Source organism: Rhea americana, unplaced genomic scaffold, assembly GCF_003343005.1.
Source record: "Rhea americana isolate MKP2758 unplaced genomic scaffold, rheAme1 scaffold_91, whole genome shotgun sequence".
Classification (NCBI taxonomy): domain Eukaryota; kingdom Metazoa; phylum Chordata; class Aves; order Rheiformes; family Rheidae; genus Rhea; species Rhea americana.
In genome coordinates, this window is record NW_028187100.1 from 288,518 (window position 1) to 302,726 (window position 14,209).

Genomic DNA, 14,209 nt, shown 5'->3' on the forward strand with positions numbered 1-14,209 from the left:
GAAGCAAGGTTAGAATCTTTTTCTTACCTCTGCAGGTTTTTGTTGAGTGTTTATCTTTTGAAAGTATGTTTTGACAGAGTGCAGCAGTTATTGTGCAGCTCACAATGGATTACAATATTGTTTGTTTAGGATTCAGAAGCCTAGGATTAGATTGCTTCTTGTCAGTGAAGTACRGGATATACCGCATGATGTTTGCACATGGAAGGAGTATGACCCCAGGCCTAGCAGTGGAATTCAGATGAAGTGATAGTGTTCTCTTGCTTTCTTTTTTTTCTGGTAAGAGGCCTGAGACTGCAAGAGTTACAGCTTTACTTGTATTAGCTTTGTGAAGGCATAAACGTCAGTAATAGTTTGGAAGTATTGTATGCTGTCTCTGGATGTACTTAGTATTAAAGCAGTACAAAAGCAAGAAAATACAGCTAACAATTTTGAAAACTCTCAGGCTTGGCTAGTTCTGCCTAAATGTTTCCTCTTACTGTATCTAGGATTCCAGTGAACTTTTATAAGCAGAAGCTCTGGCAGTAGTTAAACAAGTAGGACTTTAGCTTCAAAGTTGTTTTTAATTAACGGTTTTCTCGTCTGTGGACTACTCCCACATAGTGTTGGAAATTCTTAAGTTTGCATGGATAGAATTTTTYTTTGTTCGCTCAGGAGGACAAAAGGAGCAAGACTTTACCATCCACAAAAGAAGCGGATATTGCAGTGAAAGCAACCACTTCCTCTCCAGTCAGAGATGGWCTGGGAATGAAAATGAGAGCTGGAAGTTTAGATTTGTCTGTACAAAAAAAGAAAATCATGTTGCACAAGGACTGCAAGAAAATAAATCCAAAGTATTAATACTATTGACTGCATTGGTTGGGCAGGATTTCTCGGGCAAGGATAGTAAGTTGTTCTGGGTCAAAGTTGAGGCTGGTCAGTTGCACTTGAATTCAGGTCATGATGAAAATGCACCAAAGGTGATTTAGAGCTCTTGTGACTTTAGATTAGGAGATTGGATTTTCCATTCAGAACAGAGGTTTAATTCTTTCTTTCCAAAATGTTGTTGAACTAGCTTGCTTCTAAAAGCAAAACCAGGAAAACCTATCAAAATTGTATTACTCCATTTTTTGCACATTAAAACAAGAAAACTTGGTATGCCACTATGCTAGATGTTCCAACCACAGAATGTTGAACTGTCCCACAAGATTACTAATTTCTAAGATGATATTTACAGGAATMGGTTTCTCCTTTTGATAAAGACACTCAGAAGTACATAGGGAATTTGGACATTGGCATTTAATGTGGCTTTTCAATTTACCTGTATTTAAAAAAAAGGGGGGGGGGGAGAAAGGAAAAAAAACACCTAGATGGTTCTTATTTCATTCTCTTTTCTGATATACTGCATAATGTAACATGTTTTGGATGTCTGAACTCCATAAYATTTCACATCTTGGATGATTTGATAATTTTCAGTGTTTAGTTGCTCACTATTCTATTAGTTAGCAGAAATTTTTGGTGGGCACTTCCACTTGATTTCTTTCCAGGACTTAAGTGTTGTGCCAGGTAATTGTGCTTTACAAGCCATCATAGCCTCTTCATATTACYCGGCATTTTACACTTCCATAGCTGCATAGTACCTGATCAATAAGTATTAGAAATACAAGCAATYACTTTTCATTTAAAAGAAAATTCACCTGGTCCTTTTTGATAAGATTTTTCAGGAAGTTTTAAATTCTTAACCCTGTCTATTCACTCATTCACTGCTTTTAATGGCTAGCTCCACATTTCTGTGGAGAGTCRGAATCCACAGAAATGGATCCTGTTTAGGGGGAGGGGTGAGAATCTTACTTGCTAAGAGCAGTGGAAAACAAAACTGGACTAAATGATTTTTTTTCCTGTTTCAAAAAGTAAAAGCAAACTAGATTTGTGTTTCAGAAAGTGTAGTCCATAGAGCACACAAGCACTTCAGCTTCTGTCACAGTGTACCAAGCAGCAGAGATCTCATTTTGTTTAACTTTGACTATTTTGAGTACTGGTGCCTGGCATCCCAGGCATCTTGCAATTAAGTCCAGAGGCACATGGTGAAGGTCTACTATGATGGGAGGAATGATGCTAAAACTCCTTATAGTGGGATGAATATACTCCCAACAGRCTTGAATAAGTTGCCAGTCTGGATGCTTTCCAGGAGCTCTTAAAGCAGATCATGGTTTCTCCTGGGCCACTCTCTAAAAAGGCAATAGAAGTCCTTAGGAAGAGACACATGCTGCCTCAGGGTGTGCGCAGTATGCAGCGGGAGTCCCTGGAGGCAAGCAGAATCAGGTTGGCTACATGAAGCAATAGGGCCACAACACGCTATCTCTTCATCCATTGTGCTTTGGAAGCAGGTTAAAGAAGAATTTGGAGGAGGATAATGAGGGTTAACCAGTAATTTGGAGATTCTCTTTCTACGCAAGTGTGTAAAGCGCTTCTTGAAACTTGCAAATGAACCATGAACTGGAAGTACAGTTCACTTGGCAGTGTCTGGAAAAATGTGTAAGAAGTAAGAAAAAGGCAGAGGAAAGAGCAGAAGAACTTCTCAGATGAAGATGAGTAGCTCATGTGTGATGTATTAGAGAAAGTGGAGAGCTGCTTAACTCTATTCCAGGTTTTGGCAAGTCTGCTAACTCCAGGAAATTATCCTGACGCAATCCTCCTGGGCAAATGAGTAAATGGACAAGATGGGGTTGCTGAGGGTGCAGTGAGGAGGCAAATGCAATAGTTAAGACATGAGATGAAGGCTTGTAGCTTCATGGCATATAATGAAAAATTGCATCTCAGAAAGAAGGTACAAAATGTAGATAGTATCTGAAGATACGGAGGGAATGGGCAAGTGGAAAGTGGTACTTGGTTGCAGACTGTTGTGACAGAGAAGGAAGATAGGAACAGTGTGTAAGCTGAAAGAATGCTAAAACATCCTTTATGGCTATATTGAATATGAACTAACAGTTACCCATTTTCCATTGGTGTTGCAAGCTGTGAGTCTTATTTAGTTTTAATTTTTATTAGCGTATATTCATGTTCTTCCTGAACAGCTGTTTGCTGGATCATTCTGTGAATGCTCTATGTCTTTGTAGGACTGCTTCCCAAAGAAACATAGATGTATATAGTGGTGTTACTCTTCTCTACTTTTTTTTTAAACCCTTTCCCAGTGAATTTTGGACTGTAAGTCAGTTTCAGCCAAATTTAAAGAGGATTAGCGGTTTAAAAAGTATCAACYTCGTAACATAAAAAGTATCAAATAGTTTCACTTTTAGTTTCACTAAAGTTACTAGCTGAATAGGAAAGAGGGACCCGGGTATACTTTAACCCTGAAGGGGGTATTACTTTTCCTTAGCCATTTGGAGACAGTTTGGCTAGCTGGTTTGATCAGAGGTCTGGAGCATCTCTTATGAGGAACGGCTGCGAGAGCTGGGCCTGTTTAGCCTGGAGAAGAGAAAACTGAGAGGGGATTTTATTAATGTCTACAAATACCTTACGAGAAGGAAGAAAAAGTTCTTCACTGTGAGAGTGACAGAGCMCTGGACCAGGTTGCCCAGAGAGGTTGTGGAGTCTCCTTCTCTGGAGAGATTCAAAACCCGCCTGGATGCAGCCCTGTCTAATGGGCTCTAGGTGACCCTGCTTGAGCAGGGRGGTTGAACTAGATGATCTCCAGAGGTCCCTTCCAACCTCAACCATTCTGTGATTCAGTGCAGACATAGCCTCAAGCTGGCTGTAGGACTGCCACAGCACTTTGGCTATCCCCAGCCAAACATGTAGAAGATGATGCCTGAGAGGGAATCCCTGTGTGCTTGTGTACGCAGCTTGGTTAGCAGCCTGAAAGTAAGCAGTTGGAGTATTTTAGTCTATAACCTATTGTTGTATATTATCACTACCTTAAATTTTGCTCAGACAAAAACATTATCCAAACTCACAATGTCTAGAGATGGGAAGCACTGAAGTGATCCAGTTGAGGCCTGTAAATAGACAGTAAAAGAAACAACAAAGTTTATTCTTTTGGGTTTGAGGATATAAGGATGTAAGCATACTCAAAAGCAAATTTTAGAAGTTTTTCCCCCCTCTTTTCTTACCCATATACTTGCTTAAATGTGCCTTGTAGAAATAAGTTCTGTTTTCTGTCTACCTTGTATACTTTCCACTTCCAAGTTTTCAGGAAAGCCACTTGAAATTTCTTAGATATGCTTAATGAGTAAGTTAAACTTTCATGAAGAAAGCTTTGAGACTATCATAAAAAAAAAAGTTCATTTACTTAGTGCCTCGCCTTATTTCTGCTTGAGAAATAGCATTTAATTACAGCAAGACTTTCCTCTTTCAGTAGTTATAAAGTACCATGGCTTTAAACTTTGTATTTAATTGCCTTTTWAAACTTACAAACCATTTTACAATTGAAATATCTATTTAAAAATGATTTTTTTATGTATTACTTAAATGAAAGTATTGGAGAAATTAACTCATTTGCATGCAACTTTCTGAAAGATGTAGTAGAAGAGGGTGTTGGGCTGCCATATGGGGAGTGTGGGGAGTATGTGTTTATATGTGGGGGTTTGGATTTCTTTTTTGTTGTTTTTCAGAGCTTCATGCATTTCAGCTTGCATTTAGAGTACAAGGAACACCTTAGTGCGACATCTGTGACTCAGGATAGCTGTGATCAAATGACAAACCATAGCAAATGTTGCGTATGTTCTTGAATGAAATACAGAGAAAAGATTTAGCCTTATAAAAACCAAGACTAAAATAGCTCTTGCTGAAGTGGAGCAGATTACCTCACTGCCTTTAGTGTAAATATTGGCAAATGCAGACAAATGTCTTCAATCAAACCCTCAGATGGCTTTAAGTGTTTGCAGACAAAACATAGAAAGGGGAGAGGGAAGTGTGGATGGGAGGGGCTAGGTCTTCCCTGTTACCAAGTGAGAGAATGACTTATTTTCTGGTTTTTGAAGTTGGGGCATCTGGAGGTATAAGGCAAATTTGAAATAGGCTATGTGTATTGCAATTTCTAAAGAAATATTTATCTTGCAAATAAATAACTTCCTTATGCCTCTCCTTCCTGTTTTGTTTTCTTTTATACCAATACAGTATTTAGACTATTCGTTAAGCTGACTTCAGCTTAAAATCACTGCTATCAACAGAATTGTAGTTGCTATTTTACCAAACGTTCTATGTATTTGACATTAATGACAAACAAGTACTAACTGGGTGTAGGGAGACATTGTGGAAAACATATGCCTGTTGATGTCTGTTTAGTGCCAATGACTGTCACAGAACTGATATGCAGCACAGTCTCTCCTTTGCTAACGTCCCTGGAAAAGGTATCTCCTGCCACAAAACAAAATGCATCTCAGTTGCTAACGCTCTCAAGCTTTGCAGTGCTGCCACCAACAACCAAGCCTTTCCTAGAACTCTGGTGAAGAATTAGGCTTTTTGTGATGAGTCTGYTCAGCCCTTCATCTCTAGTAGGATTGTGATGATTCCTGTTCATAATTTTGTTTGATGTTGGTAGCTGGAATAAAGAGTGAGAATATGAGTTTGTTTCATGTAAAGCTCTCTGCAGATGATAGTTTAGTCCTAATCCTGAAACAGATTCAAGGTTGTGACTTAAAATAATAATTCTGCTTGAATCTGATTTGTATCAAAATAAATGTCATTAATTTCAAGAGCTGAAAGCACTGTGCAGGTTATGGTTTTGATTTTCTGGTGCATGTGCTAAATATAATGCTTTTAACTCAAGTTTTAGACTTATTTGAAATTATCTGACTGACCTCTGGTTAGTAGAGGCAAAGATCCTTGGCACTTTCTGRCTTAACTGAGTCCTACCACCATTTCCTAAATGTTTTTTATTTTGTGTACCTCAGGGCTGTATAGAGCTTAGATTCTATTTATATCTAATCTTCATGAAAGGAGACTATTAATTTTGAAGTTGTTGTTCCTGCTGAATTAATTCAAGTGTCAGAGTGTGAAACTTGCTGTTAAAAATGCAAGGTTATGTTCTTAACAGTGACCAAATAAAAAGAGATTTTAATAAGCCATCTGCTTAATTAGCTCACCTGCTGCTTTGTTTTCTTTCAAACCATTTTGTGGTGATCCTACGGTGTTCCAAAACACTGAGTTGTGTCAAACCTCATTGCTTCAAAAATGTGAGTCAAGGTACAAGGTGTTATAGAGGGTGGTGTTTTTGAAAGTATTACCAGTCTAACTATCAACATAATGCAGCAACAGTGGGTTAGAAGTTTTTCTATGAGGGCATGCAAATTTTAGATACAGTCTGTGATCATGAAGCCTTCTAGATACCTTATCTCCCATACTGCAGCTCCTAGACTGGTGAACTGAGATTTGTGCTGTGGTTGAATTGTTGCCGTACAGTGCCCCAGGTTTCTTCAGTTCATTACTTTTGGTCATGAGCCAGCTCAGTGAAGCTAACTGATGGCAGTAAAGGAAGAGCACTGATGCCCTGTTGATGAATTTGGGGATGATTTAGGTACCCTGTTGTGGCCTTCAACTTATTTGAATTATTCATTAATTGTCATGAGGGACAGTAAAGACTTGGCTCCACGAAGCTCCATTTCTTCCTTTGACAAGGGAAGAAAGGGGGAAAAGACAAATTCTGCTGAGGCTTCTGACCAGAGAGCAGTTAGCTCATTCTGGGTAACTGAGAAGGAAACCAAATTTTCATATTGGACAGATTGCTTAGAGTGGCAGATACTGCACAGTCAAGAGATGTAGGGGCTGTGGGTTTAAGACACTATGATGGAAGAGAGCACCCTAAAGACAAACTTCTTGAAATCAGACTGAGAATTGATTTCAAATATTGAAGTTACTAATATAATTTTGAAGGCGAAGGGATTATTTTAATTACTAATTCACTTAGTATTTGTCACCAATAAAATTGATCATTAAAGAGATGACAAAAAGTGTATATAAATCATTTGCCTCCTCTTATTCCCTTCCCCCCCCAAAAAAAAGTACCACACAGATTAATAGTAAGTATTTCTAGCCTGTTCTCAAGAATACAAGAAAAAGACACTCTTCAAATTTGTTTTTCGTTGGTGGTTTTTTTTTTTTTTCTTTTTTCTGCACTGTAAAGATCTCATGTCTGCAAGAGATGGGGGATATTCTGTAAGCAGGGAATTTTTAAAAAATATTTTTTCCCTACTTCAAAGCAACATTTCTTTTCCTCATTTTTCATCTTTGTTGTGCTGCTTAAGTAGAAATTGAAGTTTTCAACAGCTTCCAGACTAGCCAGTTGAGGCTTCTTAGATGCAAGTAAATTAGTAATTTAACTGGGAAACTGATTCTTTGGCTTTGGAGGAGCTCTGGATTAGCTGGAGACAAGATTTCCATGAGTCATTGTTACACCAACTCCTGTTACAAGAGATTGTGAGCATGTATGTTGGTGCTGTCTGGTCCTGTTACAGCCAGTGTATAGTGTGCATGTTATGTGTGTYTTGGATAACATCTGTGGCACCTAAGTTTGGATCTGTCTCACAGAGATGTGTGTTGGGCCATCTTCTTGCCAGTCCCATGTGAAGAAAATTCCTCGCTGCTTAAACTGCCTCTCAGCTTCATTCCTAACACTCTATATCATCTTTGTGGGGTCTTTTTTTCTGTTTGAAGCAGTGCTTGTTATCTCTGAGCACTCTGGTAGATCAAAAGAATAACGCTAATAGGAAATCCCTTAGTCTTGCTAAAAATGTGGATCCTACCTCTATGTAAAAATTCTTGTTTAAAATAAAATCCTGCATTTACAATGAATTTCAAAACCAGAACCTGCACCTTTCTAATAAAAATTTTCATATGAGAGGTTTATGCTTGATCTTTTGACATGAATCTACCGTTAAAGGTTTTTGTTGTTTGTTGATGAGAAGCAGAGTTTCTTCTGGGGTATTTTCTGTTCATCGATCCAAGGCAGGAAGGAGACTTTTTGGTAAATACTAGCTAGCTTGTTTCTAGTAGCCAATTCTCCATTTGGAAAATGTTACCTTATTACTTTACACAAGAATTCTTATGCCAGGGAAAGTCTGCCAAATGCATCGCTGGTCAACAAAGGGCAATGTCATACCTTTCTAGACATGTTTATAGGCCCTTTCAGGGTACCTGAACTGGCTTCTTCGTGCTTGATTAATTTTCATTGATTCAAACCTTGTTTGCACCTAACTCTRCTTATAAGCAGCTTCCAAGCAGCAACCTGCAGAGAGCAAGCCGTCTATTTGTCCAGAGCTGCCGTTGTATCATAACRGGGAAAAGCAAGGAGTGCAATTTGGGTCAGCATATAGCAAATCTGAAACAGGAAAAAGTGGTGAACTCTAGACAATGTTAATTCATAGGTAATTGTAAATAGAGGCATGATCGCTTTTAAATATATTGAACAGCATACTATTTATTCAGTGGGGTGAATGGAAGAATTACTGAAATATTTGGTATAAATTTTGCAGTTGAATTCAGTTGCAGCAGAATTTTAACCCTGATTTCAGATCCACGTGGCTTTCGAATGATGTGGACCTTCTGAAGATTAGAGATGAGGTGAAATCAGCATTCTTAATTTTAGCTCTCACAGTTTCCTCATGACTTTAACACTTACCTCAAGGATAGATAGGTTTTGCAAACATCTGCTTGGGCTATCTTTCTCCTAAACACACACACAGTCCCCTGCATGTTTTGTCTGGCCCATTAAAAAAAGCATCAGCTTTTTTTTTTTTTTTTTTTTTTTTTTTTTTTTTTTTTACCATCCAGAAAAATGAACAAAAGTTTGAAAGAGGAAGATCTGAGCCAAATAGGACGAAAAAAGGATTTAGGGAAATCTGCTTAATGCCCGGCAAAGAGTGTAAGTGAGGAGATTCCAAACAAGGGAGTCAAAAAGAGAAAGCATGTGAGAGAGGAGCGGCTGTAGCTGAGTGGTGTCCAGTTTCAGGTGTGTGGTTCCTATCACAAATACCTGTCATTACAGAGCTTGTCCCTGAGGAACTGGCGAAGAGGAGGGAAGCTGTGATCAGAGGCATGCTTCAGCTTGTGTCCCACTCAATGAACTAGCTTTCCATTCCTRTTCCCAACCATTGCTAAAATAGGTTGTGTAAGATGAACTATTTTTGAACTTACTTGAGGTTTCACAGTCYTGTGGGCTTTTTTCCTCTACCCCTTTCCACTTGCTTCTAATTTTTTTTATTACTGTTTTCCACATTCCTGTTCTAATATTCTAGAAACTWAATTTATTCTAGATTATTTTTGAGTTACTGTAAGTTAACTTTGGAAACATACGACCTGTGCACTGAAATCAYACTGTCACGTTATAGTTTCCAAAATCAAATGTTTCATTTTTAGTGCCTGACAGATCTCTGAAAGCATATCGCTAATGATTTTGGTGCACACAGTCCTTTGAGTCCTGCACAGTAGTTACTATTATCTTCTTGATAGGAGCACAAACAGCAGGCTGCTTTTACTGTTTTGCAGTAGCTATTTGCTCTATTAAAACTGTTCTTTAAAAAAGTGTTTCCCCTGAACTCACTGTTTCAAAGAAACTGCTCAGATCATTTGGTGCTTTAATGAATGTTACTTTCAAAACTGGGAGTGTCAGCAAGTATTTCTTTATTAGATGGTGCCTCTTTTTAGTTTGTTCTTATTAAAAAAAAAAAAAAAAAAAGACAAACGTTAGGAAAACAGATGACCAAAACTGATCTGCACTGAATGCAAAGCTGTTCATTATGCGTGCTGAGTGTGGGGAAAATGCACTTACTGACTTGCTAAATTGAAATAATAGTTTGGATGTTGACAGACAGAAGAACAATTAGAGCTGTTGGATTCTTTGCTGACGTGTGTGTTGTCGCACGGAGAGATGACTTGTTTTGTGCCAATAAATCTGAACTATTCAACTCTCAGCAAGACAYCAAGTTTATTAATAAGTTCCTTACAGTTGGGCTTGGACTATGAGGTCTGCTTATTTGTGAAGACAATCTTTCCAGGAATAATAAACAATAAAAGTGCCTGATGGGGGCTTCTCTGTGTTTTCTCAGTCACTGTTATATTACAGGCTAACAAATGACCACCTCCTGCTTAGTTTATTGRTACATTAAAATGGTCTTACCTGACTAAACAGTTTCTATATTTGTACACTACTAATGTCTGTGGATAGTAGAGTTTTTGTTTTGTTTTGGGTAATAACAATGTCTCAGAACATAATTCTGTGCATGCTGGTACTCTTAAAGCTATCAGTCTTGTGGATTAAAGATACGAGCATATTTCTGAAATATAATTTTACTAGTACATTTGGATTTGAATATTCTTTTGCTTTCTGAGTGGATACTTCTGGGCATGGATTTCTGGGTGTGTGCTGGACTGATTTTTATAGCAGAATTGCATATTGCTTGTCTACTAAGCTTGTCCTGTCAGACTGGGGTGATGGCTCTGGCTCTGACTGTGTTTGAGGTGTGTTGTTGCTGAATGTCACAACTTTTCTGATGTGAATCAGTACATCTTCTGGATGACGTGTTAATATTTTTCAATTGTTTAGATATTTGATTGCAGAAAAGGAATAATCTTTCTATTGTAGCTCTAGTGCTACGCTAATGTCTCTTTTTAGTACAAAAAGAAATGTTTGCCTCATAAGGAAAAAGCAGTTTGGATGAGATTGTAAAACATGGACTATCCTAAGTATCTACTTCCTAAACTTTTACTGCCTCTGAGTGCAGTTCTGTTAAATCCATCAGCATGATGAGATTCTCCCCCACACACACCCAACCCYAGCCTGCTTGCCTTTACTGATCCTCTCTAAACAGCTTTCAGATTTCTCTCTCTGTTCTGTGTTGTCTGTTTTCCTGGTACTTAAATCTTCAAAAATATTTCCTTTGGTTCTTTCATTGTATCCACGGGGGGATTACCTGAACACATGAGCTTCTTTCAGTGTATTATGGTTTATGTTTTCTTCTATCTGCTTAAATAATCCAACTATCTTGTAAGCTTTTTAAAAGTCAAGAAAAAAAAAAAAAGACCAGTATTAAATTTCTTTTGAAAGTAGACAATGCTTCCTTGGAGGAGTTATTTTTAATTTTTTGAAATCAGCATCTCTGGAGTTCCAGTTAGATATTAACTCCTGTGGGACATGATCCAGCTGGATCTGTATGCACAGAAAAAAAGCAGTTCCTAGTAAAGCTGAGTGTGTAGCAAAGCCACTTGTGTTCAGATATGCAGTTAACTGGAAGATAACACTTGCCAAACCTTGAGCAGCATGACTGTTGGTAACCAGGCAGTGGAGGGCAAGTGGCTGATTGCAAAGTTGTAACCTAGCTCCCCAGATTTGTAACTCTTTTCTTATTCTTTAAACTTTTGCTGGTATTTAAATCAGTGCAGGAAGAGATTTTGAGAGTCAGAGCACTGTGTTTCAAAAAAGCAGCCCTCTGAAAATACACAGTCACTCACTCTCTTTTTTAAGAAAATACTTAAGGATTTTTTTAAATTATGTTAAGAGCTAATAAACCACATCAGATGATGTGACTTTAGCATTATTTCAGTAAAGTAGAATCATATTAATAAACAAGAATTGTATTGACTAGGTGATATGACTTTTTTGATTTAATACCATAGTATGCCTGGAAAAAAACAAGGATAATATTTTAGCCAAAGTTTGTTTWTTTACAGAACTGACACAATATTGGCAGGGGTTGAAGCACCTCAGCAGCACTTTCCCCAATGCACTTCTTTCCTCTAGAGAAAGACTGAACCAATCTCTGCCTTCTTGATTTCCTTTTGGGACTTTGAGGCAGCGGTACTAAATGCGTAAGTTTGCCTATACTAGGAACCTTCAACTATTTTATTATAGAGAGCAAGGTTAGACTCCAGGATGGCTAGACTTAAGAATGTCTCCCCCTTGCTTTGCAACACCATCACCTACCACCACTACTAGGAATTATTGGATGAACATTGAAAGTATCTTTTTATAAAGAGTCCCATGAGACATCCAGGCAATATGTAAAGGAAAAGAGGCTCTTCTAACTGGAGCTGCTATGGTTTTATTCTGAACTTGTTTACTTAATACTGTTTCTTTTGATGCTCTCTCTGTAATCACTTCTTATGATTATAAGAAACAAAATTAATGAAATTTATAGTGTATCTAAAASAACAGAACGGGTAGGTATGGCCAAACCATGGGATTGTTTGATTCCTTTTACTGTTTTTAAGGAAAYAAGGCTATGTGCTTTTTCTTTCTAATAGATGTTAAGTTAAATTTGTTTTACTTCTTAAATTGGAAATGTCTCAWAACAAACATCAGGATTTTTCTTCTCTTCTAGCTGCTGAGTCTGCTGCATTGTCTCTGGTATAGCTACAAGTATGACTTGACTGACTTGCATTCATGGCTCTTGGATGATCTGGTGAAACATGGAGCTCAAAGTATGGGTGGATGGAGTCCAGAGAATTGTTTGTGGGGTTACTGAAGTCACAACGTGCCAGGAGGTTGTTATAGCTCTTGCTCAGGCTATTGGTAAGTAACTCTGTTATTTGGGTTTGTGAGAATGAGGTGAAACTGCTTCTTTTTTTCTTTCTTTCTTTTTTTCTTTTTTAATACAGGTGGATTGAGGGGAGGTGGGATTGCACTTGAATATTAGAACAGGAATGTGGAAAACACAATGTTGATAAACTTGCAGTCTCTTAGAATGTAACATAAGCTTGAAGCTTTTTAAAAAAAAAAAAAAACTGCTACAGATAAGAAGAAGAATCACTTTGAAATCTGTGAACTTCCATTTAGTACAAGTTTATTCTCTAAYTGACAATACGCTGCTGTTTGACATTGTAAACGCAGCCTGGACTAACGACAGTGCTAAACTATTAATGTTTTGAGTACCAAGACAATATTAAAGCAGTGCAAACAACTGGTTGGCTTACACAAGCTAGTGACATTAACTGAAATTATGCACCCTGAAAGTATCCCTAACTGTATTGGGAAGAGTATAGATCAACAAAATAGGTCRTCCAGGTTCTCCTTTTACTTATGCCACCTGAAGCAGTAAAGGGTAGCTTGGTCTCTTCAGTGTTATATATTTACTGTTATATATGTTTATGTGGACACAGAAATATTTTTCAGGCTGCAGTACAAGAAAGTACATTCTTTCAGTCTTATCAGATCTTTTTCAGTGGTTAAGGACATCTTGAATAAGAACTTCATCCCTTCACTCTTTCATTTAGCTGAATCTTRTTTTCTGTAATTTTTTTTAATTGAATTTACATACTATTTCAATTTAAACACTAGAATTACCCCTTATGTAAAATTAAATCCATAATATAAGGGCAACCTTTCACATTTATCACTCTTCCAAAGATTTTGCAAGACTTTAAGCGCAGTCCTATTCAATTGAAAAATCTTTTTATAATTAAAAAAAAAAAAGCCATAAACGTTAACTGGATATTCACCCTATAATATTCTTCTGAATATCTTTTTTGTATACTTTCAGTAAAGAAAGAAGTAGGAGAAGCAGGAGAAATCTTACRTTTTTTAATTTTGTATCATAACAGAGTTGAACACAATGCTAACTTGTGTATGCTCTATCTGTATGCATCAAATACCTTTACAATGTCCTTCAAAAAGTGTAGAAAGTCAGTATGTCTCTAAAATGTGGATTCAATAGTTAACTGTTAAGTGTGCTTCTACTGTTTGTGTTAGTGACAGCTTTTTATTTAATGCGAATTGGTTTATGAATTGCTTCCATCCATATCTCAATTTTCTGCCTATAGGCTTTTTAGACACTATTATGCTGGTGTGATTATTTGCTAGTGATGATTAAGTGTTAYGTATAAATCCATTGTTTGTGGTAGACTTTTCTGTTCTTTACCTCCCTTCTGTTTTCTCTCCCATCCCATTTCCTATACCTCCTCCCCTAAAATCAAGATGTCTAACTCCCAGGTCTAGACAATGTTCCCTTGTTCTCCCATCTTATTTCCCTTCTCTCCTTTTTTTTTTTTTTTTTTTTTCCTGTATCCTCAGTTATTAGACTGAGATCTGAAAAGACTCCATCAGTCAAAATTAAGCCAAATTAACATAATCCCAGGCCATATACTTTTGGATGCTCTCTTTTGAAGCAAATGTCCTCTCTAGAAAATATCTGGAATAATTGGTCCACAGCTTCTCACTGAAGCTGCTAGGACAATGTTAAATACCAGTATTAATGACACTTGTCTTTAGCAAAGAAGTCTTTTCTAACCCTTTTGTCAGGCCACT

The 14,209-nt window shown here is 37.4% G+C and overlaps 1 protein-coding gene across 2 annotated transcripts in view; it reads left to right on the forward strand.

Moving 5' to 3' along the window:
* The window catches only part of RASSF8 (Ras association domain family member 8), a 91,827-nt gene that overhangs the window by 57,290 nt on the left and 20,328 nt on the right, over nucleotides 1–14,209 (forward strand). For both annotated transcript variants that reach the window (XM_085324475.1, XM_085324474.1), the window contains one exon: nucleotides 12,288–12,478. In XM_085324475.1, coding sequence (XP_085180601.1) covers nucleotides 12,376–12,478 — 103 coding nt within the window. In that variant the 5' untranslated portion in view covers nucleotides 12,288–12,375. The remainder of the gene's footprint in view (nucleotides 1–12,287; nucleotides 12,479–14,209) is intronic.